Here is an 18,799-nt window from a genome sequence, read left to right as displayed (position 1 = left end):
AAGGAATTTTATATACATCCGGTTGAAACGTCCCCTTAGAACAATTATACAAAACTGTGCTTAAGCTGACACACAATATTTTTAGCGCAACGCAGTCTGACTTTCAAAAATCCCTACAAAAGAATGCCCCTGACTAACATTAACCTATACGTTTCACAAGTCACTTACCTCACAAAAATCTTGGTTATTCGAACTACTGCAATACAGCGAGCGCTATTACTGCTAGCTAAATAAAAGATTCAAACTACGGAAGGCACTAACTACTGATAGGGATAGTTAGCAAATGAAAGATTTTAAGAGAGAACAAACAATGTATTTACCTTAATAGTCATAATATATATAGCAGTTCATGACATCCAGTCTTACAAATTTCAAAACTCCGCCATCTCTCTACTCACGTCCACCACTGCTGGCGGCTCACCTCCAACTGCGCAATGCTACTCGCTGTTAACATCCAGCTCCCCAACACTACAATGGCAGACAACTATGCAAAATAGCCTCAGACTGCACACAGCACAACCAGTGATTTTCCATACAGAGCGCTAGTGGCGTTACCAATAAGAAAACCTGAACAGCCTACTTACACGGTATAGCCAAAAGATGTCGTAAATCTTTTGCCGATCTTAAACATTCTTTCATCCTCCTGGAGGATCTGAAGGTAGTTTCCACACCTTACTTGCTCAACACTTTCCCAGTGCGATCTGTAATCGTACTGATGAACGAAAGCAAAATTTTCGCTTTGGTCGGCCGTAGTTTGTCATCGGTCCTTATCCTCTCCCTGGGATGAAGTGCTCTATTTCCTTGTTAGAATGGATTACCCAAGGTGCACAAACCGTAGATTTTTTTGAGACCTGTTGTGAGTGCTACAGAGTTTCCCTTCCACGAAATTAGCTAACACCTTGCCTCATTGTTGCAAACTTTTGTTGATGGAACTGATAGTCATATTAAGAATTCATATAATTTCACTGGTAAATTAAAATAAATACACGTGGTCCAAGATGATATCCTTGTTTGTTTTAATGTTGAGTCGTTTTTACGAAGATTCCATTGAATGAAACTATCTCTTCTATAGCTGATATTTTTCCAGCAGTTATTGTGGAATTATTCAGACACTGCCTCACCACGCTCTACTGTCAATACGATAATGATTTTATGAATAGAATTATGGAGTGGCTGTGGGCAGTCCTCTTAGTCCGGCTGTAGGCAATTTATGGCGAACTTCGAGCAACAGGCGCTCCGGACTGCAGGAAAAGACCATCCAAGTGGTACCTCTGTGTCGATGATACTTTCGTAGTATGAATACTGGGTGAAGAGGAACTGGATGCCTTACTGGTACATCTCAACAGTCTCACTCCGAAAATATAATTAACTGTGAAGACGGAATTTCTTGGACGTGTTGTTATCAAGCTACGAGACGGGACGTTGGGCCATAGAGTATACAGAAAAGGCATGCATACTGACCGTTACCTGTACAATGATTCTAACCACCACTCCAGACAAAAAAAAGAGGGGTGATTAAAACATTGGTAGATACGGTGCTCAAAATTTGTGAACCGATTTACTTATAAGGTGAGCTTGAACATCTACGGTCGACTTTCAAGAAGAACGGTTATTCTAACAAGGAGATTGACATAGCATTTCGCCTTAAGGGTATAATCAGGACAGATGAGGAACGTTGACTGCCCAAAGGGGAAGTTTTGGTTGCATTCATCAGTTCGATTCCAGAAAGCACTGGGAAAGTGTTGAGCAAGTACGTTGTGGAAGCTACCTTCCATCCACCAGTAAGATAAAATAATATTTAAGATTGGCAAATTATACGACATCCTGTGGCTACACCGGGTGTGTAAAAAATTCCTTGTACTTGCGGACTGATTTATATTGCTAGCACGAGAAGAAATGTTAACACCCTTCTGGTTCAACATAAGAAGAATTGCTGTCTGGAACACACTGTTAAATCGGCCGTAGTAAAACATCTTTACCAAGAGGCTGATCACGAAATAAAATTCGCTGAGACGATTTGCATATGGAACACATCACATTATCATGCGCTTATCTATGTATATAGAGCCTACTGAGATTTATAAAGATCATAATACGTTTAACAGAAAAGAGGAAGGTGTTAAATTAGATGGTTCAAATGGCTCTGAGCACTATGGGACTCAACTGCTGTGGTTATCAGTCCCCTAGAACTTAGAACTACTTAAACCTAACTAACCTAAGGACATCACACACACCCATGCCCAAGGCAGGATTTTAACCTGCGACCGTAGCAGTCGCACGGTTCCGGACTGCGCGCCTAGAAACGCGAGACCACCGCGGCCGGCTGTTAAATTAGATAAACTTTGGATATCAACATTGAATGCAGCAATGACGATCTATTACTTTCAATCTGGAACGTTGGCGTTACGAGTGATGATGTCGTAGCCACAGTGATGGACTGTGGTGTTCGCTAGAGTTCTGGTTGCCGTTCTTCATTTTACCTGTGAAGAAGTCTCCCGCCGTCGGAGAGGAACCGTCAGGAGAAAGTTTTATACAATGATCACGGCCTAATAGTCTGGAAGTTTTAAGTAATGTAAATCTTTTTGAGTAGTTACAGGTACAATTTTGTAGTAGCACTGAACATTGAAATTCCTGTGTAACACTTTCGTGTGACGCCGCTCGACACGCCAAGAGAAAATGATGCAGGCCGCTGATAACGTGGTCTATCACGTACCAATTGGTTTCCGGCAGCAGTGGAAATACTGAGACAGACCAGCCGTCTGGTCATCATTACCGCAGAAAATTTCACTATAGCTATAGACGGCGTTATATTTTCTTTTTTTTTTTTACTTTAGTGTAGTGCGAGTATTTCACTATGTACCGTGACTGTAGACATTGACTACCTGCAAACAAGAAAAAAATTCCAAAATGAATTTCCACTCTGCAGTATCTACATCTCCATCTACATAGAAACTCTTCATTCATCATCATTCACTCGATCAGGCCCAGGGGACAGCGTGCCACCACAGTCAGAGCTCTCCATCTGTCTCTATCTTCTGCTACCTGTCTCAGGTTTACCGTGACTCCCGGCTGCAACAAGTCTCCTCTCATTCCATCGATCACCTCTTTCTAGGTCTTCCCACTGGTCTGTTGCCTCACGGGATCCAGTCCATTGCAATTTTTGGCCACCTTGATGCCTCCATTCTAACTACATGTCCAGCCCATTGCAGTCTTTTGCTTCTCATCACTCCCAACATGTTAGGCTCCTTGTACAGCTCTTCTAATTCTGTGTTATGGCGTCTTCTCCATTCTCCAGTAGTCCTCGAACTGGTCCAAATACTTTCCTGAAGACCTTCCTTTCAAAAGTAAGCAGTCGGTTAAGGTCTTGTTTGCGAGTGCTCCAGGTTCGAGAACCATAAAGTACTACTGGCATTATTAATGTCTTATACAATCGTAGCTTCAGTTGTTGAGAGATACTTCTACATTTTAATATAGGGTCTAGATAGTGATAGCATCTGTTTCCCACCTGCATTCATGGTTTTATCTCTGCTTCAGCTGACGTTACTTCTGTAAAAATTGATCCAAGATATTTGAACTCTCACATATCTGTACCTGCTGTCGTTCACAATTAAATATTTAGATTTTTGGATATTTCTTCCTTTGGTCATATATTCAGTCTTTTCAGAGCTAATTTGTAGACGGATCCTTGCTGCCAATAACTCCCAGGTCTGGATACTTCTTGTCAACTCTTCTTCTATGCATTGTAATAGTGCCATGTTGTCTGCATAGGATAGATACATAATGTGTTCATTGCCAATTTGAATGCCCTGGAAGTTTTCTTTGTTGAAATCCCTCATTACCCTCTCAAGTTCAAAAAATGGGTCAAATGGCTCTGAGCACTATGGGACTTGACATCTGAGGTCATCAGTCCCCTAGAACTTAGATCCACTTAAACCTAACTAATCCAAGGACATCACATACATCCATGCTCGAGGCAGGATTCGAACCTGCGACCGTAGCAGTCGCGTGGTTCCGGACTGAAGCGCCTAGAATCGCGCGGCCACCGCGACCCGCCCCTCTCAAGTGCCAGATTGAGGAGCACAGGTGTTAGCCCATCTCCTTGCCTTAATCCTGTTACAATGAGGAAGCTTTCTGTCATTTTATTGCCTTCCTTAACTTTAAGTTTAGTGTCGTTTAGCCATACCTCTTCCAGTTTGACCAATTTCTTTGGCATACCAAACTCTATCATAGTTCTAATGAGGCTATGTCTATGTATACTGTCGTAAGACTTCTTTAAATCTAGAAACGGGAGATGTATCTTTTAGCCGTATTAGTACATTTCTTCACACACCTGTTTTAGAACAAAAATCTGGTCCGTAGTTGATCGTCCTGCTTGAAAATCTCCTTGGTGTTCTCCAATTATATCTTTTGTTAAATGTTTTATTCGTTCTAATAGGAAGTTGGAGAAGATCTTATAACAGATGTTGCGTAGCGCTACATGGAAACTCGCAAATCACATTTAAGTGACTGGCAGAGGGTTCGTCGAACCACCTTAACAATTCTCTGTTATTCCATTGTCGTATAGGGCCCGGAAAGAACGAACATGTATATCTTTCCGTACGAGCTTGATTTCCCTTATTTTATCGTGGTGATCGTTTCTCCTTATGCAGTTCGGTGTCAACAAAATATTTTCGCATTCGGAGGAGAAAGTTGGTGATTGGAATTTCGTGAGAAGGTTCCGTCGCAACGAAAAACGCCTTTCTTTTAATGCTGTCGAGCCCAAATCCTGCATCATTTCTGTGACACTCTGTACCATATTTCGCGATAATAGAAAACGTGCTATTGTTCTTTGAACTTTTTCGATGTACTCCGTCAGTCCTATCTGGTAAGTATCCACCACAGCACAGCAATATTCTAAAAGAGGAGCGTAGTGTAGGCAGTCCCCTTAGTATGTCTGTTATGTTTTCTAAGTGTCCTGCCAATAAAACGCAGTCTTTGGTTAGCCTTCCCCACATTTTCTATGTGTTCCTTCCAATTTCAGTTGTTTGTAATTGTAATACCTAGGTATTTAGTTGAATTTACGGCCTTTAGATTTGACTGATTTATTATGTAACTGAAGTTTAACGGATTTCTTTAAGAACTCATGTGGATGACCTCACACTTTTCTTTATTTAGGGTTAATTGCCAATTTTCGCGCCATTCAGATATCTTTTCTAAATCGTTTTTCAATGTGTTTTGATCTTCTGATGACATCATTAGCCGATAAACAACAGCGTCATCTGCAAACAATCCCAAATCGTTTATATCGATAAGGAACAGCAAAGGGCCCATAACACTACCTTGGGGAAAGCCAGAAACCACTTCTGTTTCACTCGATGACTTTCCGTCAATTACTACGAACCGTGGCCTCTCCGACAGGAAGTCACAATCCAGTCACATAACTGAGACGATATTCCATAAACATGCAATTTCACTAAAAGTCGCTGGTGTAGTATAGTGTCAAAAGTCCTCCGGAAACCCATAAATAAGGTATCAATCTGAAATACCTTGTCAACAGCACTCAATACTTCATGCGAATAAAGAGCTATTTGTGTTTCACAAGAGCGATGTTTTCTAAATCCATGTTGACTGTGTGTCAATAGACCGTTTTCTTCGAGGTAATTCATAATGTTCGAACACAAGACATGTTTCAGAAGCTTGCTGCATGTAGATGTTAATGATATGTACCTGTAATTAAGTGGATTACTCCTACTACCTTTCTTGAATATTGGTCTGACATGTGCAACTTTCCAGTTTTTGGATACAGATATTTCGTCGATCGAACGGTTGTATATGATTGTTAAGTATGGAGCTATTGCATCAGCATAGTCAGAAAGGAACTAACTCGTATGCAGTCTCTACCAGAGGACTAGCTTTTAATCACTCGTCTAATTTGCTTCATTACTCCGAAGATATTTACTTATACGTTACTCATGTTGGCAGCTGTTCTTGATTCAAATTGTGGAATATTTACTTCGTCTTCTTTTGCGAAGGCATTTCGGAAACTATGCTTAGTAACTCTGCTTTGGCAGCAGTGTCTTGGATACCATCTCCATTGCTATTGCGCAGAGAAGGCATTGATTGTTTCTTGCCCTTATTTTTCTCATTACTTTTATATTTTACATACAGGGCGGTTATTGCAACGTGACACCACCTATTGTAGTCTTGTTGTAGTGTTGATCTATGATGTGTCACTTCATGATAGAAATCTGCCAAGGACAGTACTTCTACTTATGGCATGTATCGGTTAGAAAAATGGTATGTTATGACTGAATTTTAATTGCAGACCTCTGTATATGTTGTAATTGATGTAACTATGTTTTATTGCCAATTTTTTCGTTTGTTAAAGCAGTTGTTGTTTATGCCCTGTCTCTTGTATTTGTTTTAGCACGGATGATGACTGCATCAGTCGACATTGATTTGCAACAAGATAAATTAATTATGTTTCCGCGACTGTTTGCTACATTATTTATAATTTTAAACACGTATATGTCTCGGTGAATTATCATCATCATCAATGGGTTTATTCATTTCTTTAATATTACATAGCGATGTTCATGTATGAGTGTTACTTCTGTGAACAGTGAATGTTAAATATTACAAGCCCCTTAAATATTTATTTCATATGGGTCCACCGCTGAAAATCTTGGTGAAATACAAAATCTGTGGCCCATTTTCAAATATTTTCAGAGAGAGTGTTGAGATGCGAGATAGGATTCGTCTTATATGAGTTAGCAGACAGTAGTGGCCGTTACTACGGGTGGTCCAATCTTTGGGTAGCGTCCTACCACTCTTCAGATTTCTTCGGCGTTGGTTTCTCGACCCTTCTCCTGCGAGCTTCTAGTTTCCCCAATATCTCAGTGAAATTCTGAGGATTGTCTAGTGTTGAAGAAATTTAATGAGGAATGACGACTCAGAAGATCTGACCATCAGGATTCGTTTTCTTGACTCAATGTAATCAGTTATAAATCTTTGTCGTGCGGAGGACTGGGTTGAATGTTTGGATAGTTTTGTGATTGTTTGTGTTGTATGGACATGTACACTCCTGGAAATGGAAAAAAGAACACATTGACACCGGTGTTCCAGACCCACCATACTTGCTCCGGACACTGCGAGAGGGCTGTACAAGACATGATCACACGCACGGCACAGCGGACACACCAGGAACCGCGGTGTTGGCCGTCGAATGGCGCTAGCTGCGCAGCATTTGTGCACCGCCGCCGTCAGTGTCAGCCAGTTTGCCGTGGCATACGGAGCTCCATCGCAGTCTTTAACACTGGTAGCATGCCGCGACAGCGTGGACGTCAACCGTATGTGCAGTTGACGGACTTTGAGCGAGGGCGTATAGTGGGCATGTGGGAGGCCGGGTGGACGTACCGCCGAATTGCTCAACACGTCTGGCGTGAGGTCTCCACAGTACATCGATGTTGTCGCCAGTGGTCGGCGGAAGGTGCACGTGCCCGTCGACCTGGGACCGGACCGCAGCGACGCACGGATGCACGCCAAGACCGTAGGATCCTACGCAGTGCCGTAGGGGACCGCACCGCCACTTCCCAGCAAAATAGGGACACTGTTGCTCCTGGGGTATCAGCGAGGACCATTCGCAACCGTCTCCATGAAGCTGGGCTACGGTCCCGCACACCGTTAGGCCGTCTTCCGCTCACGCCCCAACATCGTGCAGCCCGCCTCCAGTGGTGTCGCGACAGGCGTGAATGGAGGGACGAATGGAGACGTGTCGTCTTCAGCGATGAGAGTCGCTTCTGCCTTGGTGCCAATGATGGTCGTATGCGTGTTTGGCGCTGTGCAGGTGAGCGCCACAATCAGGACTGCATTCGACCGAGGCACACAGGGCCAACACCCAGCATCATTGTGTGGGGAGCGATCTCCTACACTGGCCGTACACCTCTGGTGATCGTCGAGGGGACACTGAATAGTGCACGGTACATCCAAACCGTCATCGAACCCATCGTTCTACCATTCCTAGACCGGAAAGGGAACTTGCTGTTCCAACAGGACAATGCACGTCCACATGTATCCCGTGCCACCCAACGTGCTCTAGAAGGTGTAAGGCAACTACCCAGGCCAGCAAGATCTCCGGATCTGTCCCCCATTGAGCATGTTTGGGACTGGATGAAGCGTCGTCTCACGCGGTCTGCACGTCCAGCACGAACGCTGGTCCAACTGAGGCGCCAGGTGGAAATGGCATGACAAGCCGTTCCACAGGAGTACATCCAGCATCTCTACGATCGTCTCCATGGGAGAATAGCAGCCTGCATTGCTGCGAAAGGTGGATATACACTGTACTAGTGCCGACATTGTGCATGCTCTGTTGCCTGTGTCTATGTGCCTGTGGTTCTGTCAGTGTGATCATGTGATGTATCTGACCCCAGGAATGTGTCAATAAAGTTTCCCCTTCCTCGGACAATGAATTCACGGTGTTCTTATTTCAATTTCCAGGAGTGTATAAAATGTGCGAAATCCTGAGCTAGGTCATAATCTAAATTCGTAAATAAGAAACTCTACTTCATTCCTGGCCCAGTCGGAGGGGGGGGGGGGGGATGGAGGGGACGGGTTGATGAAAATGTCCTCCAACACCGGCATTCAGACCGAATACTTCCTTATCGAGCATCAGAACGCTATTGCCCACCAGAAAAGGGACTATGGTTGCTGGTAGTACCAGAAGCAAGACGTATCGGTTAATGCAGAGTTCGAGAGAGGCATTATTTACGAGGCGCAGCTAACAAGCAAAGCAAGAACAGTGTGAGGTAACTCACCTGTGAGACGGGTGACGTGTTCACGACGACGGTGATGTGCGGCGTGAAGCTGATGTTGGCGGGCAGCACAGTGATGTTTGCTGGGTTCACGGTGATGTTCCCCAGCGAGACGTTCACGACGGCCGGTGCCGCCGGTAGTACCGACACGTTCACGCACGGTTGCCCTGGTGCTAGTGCGCATCCAACATGGCTGTTCAACTTATTTCATGTGTTACGGCAAGCTTAAGAACTACGCTAATTCTTTTTCTATAATCACAAAAATTATGGCTTTTCCAAGAATCGACTTGCAAAACAAGGGGACAGTACAGAACGAATGCTACTGCTACAGGAAAAAACACGCAAATCTGTATTACGAAAAAAATATCCCACACAAAAATTTCAAAGTGATATTGTACACTGCTTTGCATAAATCAGAAAACAATTGTAATGACATCGTGAAATGTTGTGTGTCGAAACATTTTAATTGAGCTAAAGACTATAACGCAGAAAAATTATACGTGAATACACAATTACAGAGGAAGACTTCATCTTCGACCTTAAATTGGAACATAGAAAGCTGATTTTTCGCTACGTAGTAGTACTAGTATCATCAACTCAGATAAAATAACGTAAGCACAGTGTCGTGTCAAATGATTTCATTGTTGATACTGGTACTTTGCTGTAGCGTCATTGTCTTAATAGAAGTCATTTGACACAGTACTCTTTATTAACGCTGTCTCCATCTCCTTCTCAACTGCTGACTCACAGCTGTGGAACAAATGATCATCTTTTCTAACATCCTTCTTATCGAAAACCATTCTGAATTCAAGAGGAGGATAAATATTTGTCTATTATGATTCCCTCTCGGCACATCCCAGGTGTCTTTCTGTCCAACAGGAAAGCAATAGCCCTGTCACAATATAAACTATGCTTTTCTCAGCCCTTCCTTCCTTCTACCTCATCTGCTATTATTACCCTCTGAGTTGTAGCTCTTGCTCTGATCAGTCAACTCCTTCCCCACACTGATTATTTCTGTACTGTTGCCATGCGTTTCTGTTAAACGTTACTCTTCACTTTCGAGGAGAACGCTATGAGAGAAATGCTTTATGTTAGCAAGACTGACATTTTTTGAACACTTACTCATTATTACACCTATAATTACAGTTATTCTTACTATATGTTCCCCTTGTAGTATACAACTTGTAGAATCGCTACGAATCTCTAGTTAGATGTAAGAGAGGGCTTGAAGGTCCTAATTTGGCCACGTGAAATAAATGCGTAAACGTATAAAATAAATAAACAATATTTGCATTATTTGTTTCAAGGAGACAAAGGCTTCAAGAAGACGACTTCTAATAGCGGCATCATGCCAAATATCCTCCATGTGACTTGGACATTCCAGATCCTGAATTGTTTTGCTGTTGGAGATATTAGTCCAGAGGAAGAGCATGTGATGGAGTGTTTACGACTTGTAAGATAAAACCATCTACCATTGTACCAGCATAAGTTGGCTCGGTGAACCCCCCGCCAGGCAGTTAAGTTTGATTTGTAGTGTAGTGATGGACATGTAGATACAAAAGCATCCAGAACGCCGTTCCTACAGATCAGTGAAGACACAGTTGTGTATCTAAAGATATGTAGACCCATGTATCCACTTAAAGCATTCTCATGAGTAACTGAATAAGAAATAGTTTTCCGCTGTCCAAGGGTAATGGAATGCTTCTGACGTGTCACGAAATAGAAGTCCCCAACTGATCATTTTTTGATTATGTTGTTGTGGTCTTCAGTACAAGGACACGTTTCATGCAGCTCTCCATGCTACTCTATTCTGTGCAAGCTCTTCATCTCAAAATAACTACTGCAACCCACTTCCGTTTGAACCTTCTTACTGTATTCGTCTCTAGGTTTTTCGTAGCAATTTTACAAACCACACTTCCCTCCAATACAAAACAAATGAGTTGTTGATGCCCCTCTTCTGTTAGTCAACTTTTGGCTAAATGTATTTTGTCCCCAATTCAGTTCGTAGCTCCTCATTAGTTACGCCATCTATCAATCTAAACTCTGACATTCGTCTGTTGCACCAGATGTCGAAAGCCTCTATTCTCTTCTTCTCTAAACTGCTTATCGTCCAGGTTTCACTGCCATATACGGCTACACTTCAGACAAATACCTTCAGAAAAAGTATCCTAACACTTAGATTTATACTCGACGTTAAAAAAATGTGTTCTCCAAAAACGCTTATCTGCATTTTAAATCCTCTCTTTTTCGGTCATCGTCAGTTATTTTACCGCTTAAACAGCACAACTCAGCCACCACTTTTAGGTTTTCATTTTCTAATGTAATTCCTGAAGCATCGCCTGATTTAATACAACATTCCATTACCTTTGTTTTGCTTTCCTTGCTGTTCACCTTATATTCTTTCAAACACTTACAATGTCGACAGCAAACCGCAAAGTTTTTATTTGTTCTCCATTAATTTTAATTCCTGTCCAAATTTTTCTTTACTTTTATTTACTGCTTGCTCAATGTACAGATTGAATAACATCAGGAATAGGCTACAACTCTGTCTCACTCCCTTCTCAACCACAGCTTCTCTTCATGACCTTCGAGTAACAGCCGTCTGACTTCCGTACAAGCTGTAGATAACTTTTTGCTCCCTGTACCTTATCCCTACTACCTTCAGAGTTTCAAAGAGTGTCTTGTCAAAAACTTCCCCAAGTATACAAATACTATAAAGATAAGTTTTCCTTTCCCTAACCTATAATGCTGCAATGTCCTTCCCGCAGTGGATACACCGGTTCCCTTGAGCTCACCGAAGTTAAGCGCTGTTGGGCGTGGTCGGCACTTCGATGGGTGACCATCCAGCCGCTATGCGCTGTTGCCAATTTTCGGGTTGCACTCAGCCTCCTGATGGCAATTGAAGAGCTACTCGATGGAATAGTAGCGACTTCGGTCAAGAATACCATCGTAACGACCGGGAGAGCGGTGTGCTGACCCCACGCCCCTCTTATCCACATTGAGGATGACACGGCTGTCGGATGGTCCCGGTAGGCCACTAATGGCCTGAAAACGGAGTGCTAACCAATAATGCCTCGCATGGGCTACATTTCAACTAAACCAAAGCTGTTCTTCTCCAAGGTCGGCTTGCACCAGTTTTTCCATATTCTTCTACAAATAATTGTGCCAGTATTAATCATCAGCAACTTATTAAACTAATAGTTCAGTAATACTCATATCTGTCAGAACGTGGTTTATTAGGAATTGGAATTATAACATAATTATAGATGTCTGGGATGTTTCGCCTCTCTCACACATCTTGCACAGCAGGTGGAGCAGTTTCATCATAACTGGATCCTGGATCTCCCAAGAATATATTAGTTCTGAGGAATTATTGTCTTCTCCAGGGCCTTGTTTTCGCTTAGGTCTTTCAGTGCTCTGTCAAATTCAGCCCGCAGTATCACCTAAGTTATCTCATCATCAATATCCTCATTCCTTTCTATAATATTGCCTTCGAGTTGATTTCACTTCTATAGTCATTCTAACTGCTTCTTCCACCTTTAAGGTTGGTCTTCTTTGCGTGGTACTGATTTTCTATTTGAGCTCTTGATATCCATATGGCTGATTCTCATTTCTAAGAAGACCTTTTTTTAATATTTCTAAATGCAGCTCCCCTAGTTATACCTGCTTCTACACATTTGGATTTGTCATCTTACCATTCCTGCTTAGCAGCTATGTACTTTCCCATCAGTCTAATTTTTTATAAAATGTGTATTCTTTTTTTACCTGCTTCATTTGCTGCATTTTTATATGTTCCCCCCTCATCAATTGATTCAATAACTATTGTGACATCCGAGGATTTCTACGAACATATAGCAAGAGGAGTGAGAAAGACTGCCATGTTCATTTTTGTTAAACATACGTCAATGTTCCATTGGCAACATAAACTATTTAATCAACAGCATTCGAACATATATTACTCGACATTAATACGTAGTGTGTCCACTCTTCGCCTTCATGACGGCTTTCGCTGTGCTGGGGACGCTTTCAGCGAAGAGTGTGAATGTCTGTGGAGGAATGGCTGGTTACTCTACTATCTAATCGACTACATTTGGACACATATTAGTTGACACTAATATGGGGTGCATTCAGTCCTCCCATTATGACGCCATCAGCTCTGCTGGAAACACTTTCAGTGAGGGGTGTGAATGTCTGTGGAGGACTGGCAGACTATTCTACTATCTGACCACAGACCTCTGACATACATTAGTCGTCATTAATATGGGGGGGGGGGTGTCTGCTCTTCGCCTTCGAGATGGCTTCAACTGTGCTGGGGGGACTTTCAGTGAGGAGTGCGAAGTATGTGGAGGAATGGCAGCCTATTCTACAATCTAATCAAATGTATTTGGCCACATATTTCTTTTATTAATATCGAGTGTGTCCATTCTTCGCCTTAATGAAGGCTTGAGCTCTGCTGGGGACACTTTCAGTGAGGGATGTGAAGTCTGTGGAGGAATGTCAGGCTATTCTACTATCTAATCAACAGTATTTGAAAAGATAGTAGTTGGTTTTAATATGGGGTGTGTCCACTCTTTCCCTTGATGACAGCTTCAGCTCCACTGGGGACACTGTTACTGATGTGTGTGAATGTCTTTGGAGGACTGGCAGACTATTGTACTGTCTAAGCAACAGTATTTGAAGATATATTAGTTGACATTAATATGGAGTTTGTCTGCTCCTTCAGACGGTTTCAATTCAGTGAGGAGGAACGGCAGACTATCATTCGTGAGTGACAGAAACCAGACAAGGTAGTGAATCTGGACGAGGAGTTTCTGAAGCGACGTCCACGCCGTCTCGTCTCAAATGTGTTTTATTGGATTCATACGAGGACTCTATGCAGCCCAGTCCATTTGAACAAATCCTGTTGTCCAAATACCATTGCCTCCTGTATGCTCCTTTCTGACAGCGTGCACTGTCGTGCTGATATAATTACCGTCTCCACCGATCCCTCTATTGTAAACAGTACATGGTGCTGTAAAAAGCATCTATATACTTTTGCAATCAGCGTTTTCTTGAGTGTATTCAAGTGACTTCAGGAAACACCACCTTACTGTAACACCATATCCATACTTTACTGTTGATATAACACATAATGGCAGGTAACCTTCTCAAGGCATTCGATAAACCCAAAGCATGCCATCTGATTACAGCTTGATTCGTCACTTCAAGTGAGGAGTTACCAGTCAAGCATTCTTCAGTGCATTGCTCGACCATTGTGCTCCTTTCTTTTTAACTCTATAAGCATAGAATTTGTGCTGGCTGGACAGAATGTAGCACTTTGAAACTCACGAGTGATTCATTCCGATAATTTCGTCCGACATTTAGAATCACACTCGACAGTCCCTGTCCGTCATTACATGAGGTCTACCTGGTCTCGCTTTAGCTGTGGTAGTTTCTTCACCTTTCCACATGACAGTGACTTAACCAATGGCCGACTTGGGAGTGTCTAGAAGATATTTGAAATTTCTCTAATGGATCTGTTATTCAGGTGACGTCCGATGAATAGTCCACCTTCAAAGTCACCGATTTCTCCTGAACGATCCACTTTGCAGTTACTGCTTCTCTCCTGATACTACAGTACTCTGTTCGTGTCCTTTTACCATGCTGGGTCAGTTACCGCATGAGATTTAGTGGTCCTTCCGAAATACACAGGGGTGTCCGGATACTTCTGATCAGATAATGCACGTAGCCTCTAGACTTGCTTTGCTTCTGAAACTGTATAAGTGGTAAGTACAGCATATGTTTAGATAGCTAATGAACTGCAGCTACAGCAGTACTGATTATTATTGCTGTTACTCTCACTGTTAATTCCAACAGGGCGAAAATGGCACTGGACTGCTTTTAGACAGCTTTACCGAAAGGGCACCTAAAGTTCCGCTTTAAAGATGATTTTGTTCGTATCGGAAAACAGTCAGACACTTAAATGATGTATGGATAAAAATCCTACGTCAAGACCACTATTTTGCTTTACTGATTACCAGTTTCGGCTCATCAGTCTCAAATGTGGTTCAGTGTGACTCATTACACATCGTCGTATTTCTTAGAGCTAGGTCCACGTAGAGTGAAAATTTTAGTTGATAATGCAAACTGACATCTAAGATTTTCACTTCAGGATGACTTAGCTCTAAAAAATACGACGATGTGTAGTAAGTGTGATACACTGAGAAACAGTTTAGACGGATCCAAAGATGGGTCAGTGACGCGCCCAAACCGGTAATCGCTAAAGAAAAATAGCGATCTTGACGTAGGATTTTTGGTCCACAGAAGTTTTAAATCAACAGATCCCATATCTCTCCTCATTGACAGTGTCAAAGAATAACATACACCGACTCCTTCCGTCGACAATGGACGTCGCTTAAAAGACATAAGTTGTTTCCCCTCTAGTCAATACCCTTTTCACTGGTTTGATACGGGTCGCCATGAATTCCTCTCCTGTGCCGACATTTTCATCTCAGAGTAGCACTTCCAGCCTATGTCCTCAATCTGTGTCTTCCTCTATAGTTTTTACCCTCTATGGGTCCCTCTAGAACCGGGGAAGTTATTACATGGTCTCTTAACAGACGTCCTATCATCCTGTCCCTTCTTGTCGCCAGTGTTTTCCATACATTCCTTTCACTTGGGATAACGCGTCAATTACTTAGGTTGGTCTGCAGTTCTTTGCCTGTGCAAAAGTGCTGTTCTCATAGACAACGGTTCATGTGGTCAAAGAGGTGAATATCACAGGGAACCAAATCCAGACTGAATGGTGGCTGATCTAACACTTCCCATAGAAAATGCAGCAAGAGCGGCATTGTAGCACCTGTATTGTCATGAAGAAGGAAATGCATGGCAGTTGCGCCATATGGGTTGCATGAGACCAGGCAGAACCCCGACAGCAGGCACTTCACACTTGGTAGGAGACTATATTGTTTAAATCAGCTTTATCTGCTCACTGTGTGCTCTGAACTGAAAAGTGTTATGTGACACGATCGATGGGGCATGCTAATGACACTGCAGAACACATCTATGAAAAGCTTCATCGGATTTTCACTGTTGTTTTAATTTCACAAATGACCGAAGCATCAAAGAATAATATATAAAAAAAGAGTAGCGCCCATACATAGACCTCAAGGCCAGGAAAGAATCATCAAATATTACCATTGACGGTTCATGTAAGGACATGAAACAGGAACAGTTGGGAGACCCCAAAGAAACGATTGGAAGCCTCTGGTGTGTGATGATACAAAAGCTACTGAAGACCAAATGGACTGATCTAGGAAGGAATGAAGTGACCCCGGAAAAAAAGTTCAAAGTGAAACATATATATCATACTGAATTGAGGAGGTAGAAGGCTTAGTCATGTTTTACATGGTTCGTAGTTACTGAAAATTTTATTTGAATGAATGGTGGGAGGTAAGAATCAAAGAGCAGACAGAGCTATGAGTACATAAGGCAGACTGTTGGTCGTGTATAAACCAGTAGTTACACTGGCATGAGGATTGCTTGTAAGCCACGCGAAATGAGAATAGAGTGAAACCAACCTTACAAACTGGAAATCTTTGGAATCACTTATCCTTATGGTTTCCATGCACTCTTACCAACATAGCATGCATCTACATCTTCTTTTTCCCTTAACAAAAGTTGACACAAGTTTTCTCATATAATTTCCAGAATAGCGCAGCAAATCAAAAGTGATTCGGGCGCTTGCCCTATTCTAACGCACATTTACATGAACATATGTGTAACAAACCTCGTCATTAGCTTGTATTTGAGCCAGGTTTGCTACATGTGCAAATACGAATTTCCATTAACGTACCGTTGAAGCCATGGTGGTTTCAACAGCAAGGCTGCCACTAACTGTTCCATGTCATTATTAAATAATACGTTCAGAAACATCTGTCTCAGTCGCTTCATTTTCAAACTTTTTCCAACGTTATCGTGCTTCTTTGATCGTTTTACGTGAAGCTTAGCTGCTTCTTTTAAAATAAAGTTAAAAGGAGACTGATTAATGGAGGAACGGTTGAACATGTTTCCCTGTCATTTTCTTACATCTACTATGTGGCCTGTCTTTGACACTACCAGAAACAAAAGCGTATTTCTGCCAATGAAGCATGTTTGTTTTATGAGGTGCTGCTTTACCAAATTGCACTCATTCCCTCCGTCATCACTGGCCCTTGTAACACTTATATCGATTAGGAGCAAGCTTCATTTAAGTAACTGTGTAAGTGGAATTTATGAGGTGTGCATTCTGTGTTGTTTGAGCTCCTTGATGTATGGCAAGAAAATTAGAGTTTTGTAATGTATATATGATAAAAGCAAAACAATATGTGGAAATTTTAAATTATTGTAATATGAATATGTTTATGAAAAAAATTAAGTTTGTAAAAGCTGGTTCACACTTAGGGAACTTGCATATGTAACACGTAAACGCTGTAGGGAAGTCCCTCCGCAACGAAAGTGGCATGGCGCGACGTAAAAGGTGGGTTTGGCGATCGAACTGAGCCGCTCCTTTGTGTGAACGGCACGCAGTGTGTGTAGCTAGCTTTAGCACGGTACATCTACATGACTACTCTGCAATTCACATTTAAGTGCTTGGCAGAGGGTTCATCGAACCATAGTCATACTATCTCTCTACCGTTCCACTCCCTAACAGCGCGCGGGAAATCGAACACCTAAACCTTTCTGTTCGAGCTCTGATTTCTCTTATTTTATTTTGATGATCATTCCTGCCTATTTAGGTTGGGCTCAACAAAATATTTTCGCATTCGGAAGAAAAAGTTGGTAACTGAAATTTCGTAAAAAGATCTCGCCGCGACGAAAAACGTCTTTGCTGTAATGACTTCCATCCCAATTCGCGACTCATATCTGCCACACTCTCTCCCCTATTACGTGATAATACAAAAGGAACTGCCCTTTTTTCCACCCCTCGACGGTGCTAAGAGAGGCAATTCGAAGCTGCACTAGAAGGGCTTTACCTCGAATGTCGATCTGGCTATTATTTGGTATTCACGGAATATGGAATGCCTCTAATATGTTGAAAATCCGACGCCAAGAAGAGATTTTACAGAGCATTCGCACATCAAGAGTTGTGATCACAGTTAGCCGCCATTTTTCCTGCCATTAATCTTCACCACTGCGTCACAGACTTCATATATTCAGTTACGTAATGTACATTGGTTTGGACCAGTTAATTTGTGTTTTGTTTCAATAATAATCACATTAAACGTCAAATCGTGCTGGAAACCATAACTTCAGTCCTGATTACGAACCTACACCTAAGTGCTACTAAAACCGAGTACCCTGATTTAAATGAACAATTCTGGCATTCATGTGCTTAAAAGAGATATTTTGACAGACGTAAAAGGAGAAGTAAAAAGTTAAAGTAAGAGTAAAATTTGGGTTGTTTGTAAACTATCCCAAGTGAGAATGTTAAGGTAGCAGGTTTAATTACAAAAAATTTAAAGATCAATCAATAGGAAAATGGAAACCTTAATTATTTAATGGCTAAAAACCATAAAAGTGAAGTCGGATAGGCTTTTCCTAAAGTACCCTTTGTTTATTATAAAATGCAGTTTCGTGGGACTACAGTGCAGGATTTTGTAAATATTATTGCCAAGAGTACCTGCTTCACAGGCATTTAAAGTTCAAGTACATATAAATCTTTAATGAACAGATTTAGGGTAGTGCTATTTCAAGTGAAGTTATGCACATTTTCAAATATGGTGTAGTTTTAGTACCCATCATCAATGGTTCTTTTGGAAGGTAATTAAGCCCAGTGTTGCATTTTATTACCTTGCAAAGTAATTTAAGTGAATGATCAACTTTTAGAGGTAGATTTTACTTTTGCAGTAATCAAAGAGCCTTAGTGGAACTATTCCAGTTTATGAGTCCCCGTCATACTGTCCTCCTACTAAAAAAAAAGTGAACTACTACTATTACTAAGGAAAAATATTATATGCATAGGAGCTTCAACAGTGTATCTAAGATGTTAT

At 41.8% G+C, this 18,799-nt stretch overlaps 1 protein-coding gene across 3 annotated transcripts in view; it reads right to left on the bottom strand.

Moving 5' to 3' along the window:
* The window catches only part of LOC126344047 (uncharacterized), a 524,480-nt gene that overhangs the window by 412,816 nt on the left and 92,865 nt on the right, over positions 1 to 18,799 (bottom strand). For all 3 annotated transcript variants that reach the window (XR_007565159.1, XM_050001989.1, XM_050001991.1), the window contains one exon: positions 8,793 to 8,962. Coding sequence is in view for 2 of the 3 variants with exons in the window: in XM_050001989.1 (XP_049857946.1) it covers positions 8,793 to 8,962 (170 nt within the window). In the remaining variant the exon portion in view is untranslated. The remainder of the gene's footprint in view (positions 1 to 8,792; positions 8,963 to 18,799) is intronic.

The sequence above is a fragment of the Schistocerca gregaria genome, chromosome 1, assembly GCF_023897955.1.
Source record: "Schistocerca gregaria isolate iqSchGreg1 chromosome 1, iqSchGreg1.2, whole genome shotgun sequence".
NCBI classification, from domain to species: domain Eukaryota; kingdom Metazoa; phylum Arthropoda; class Insecta; order Orthoptera; family Acrididae; genus Schistocerca; species Schistocerca gregaria.
This window is presented reverse-complemented; position numbering and strand designations above follow the sequence as displayed.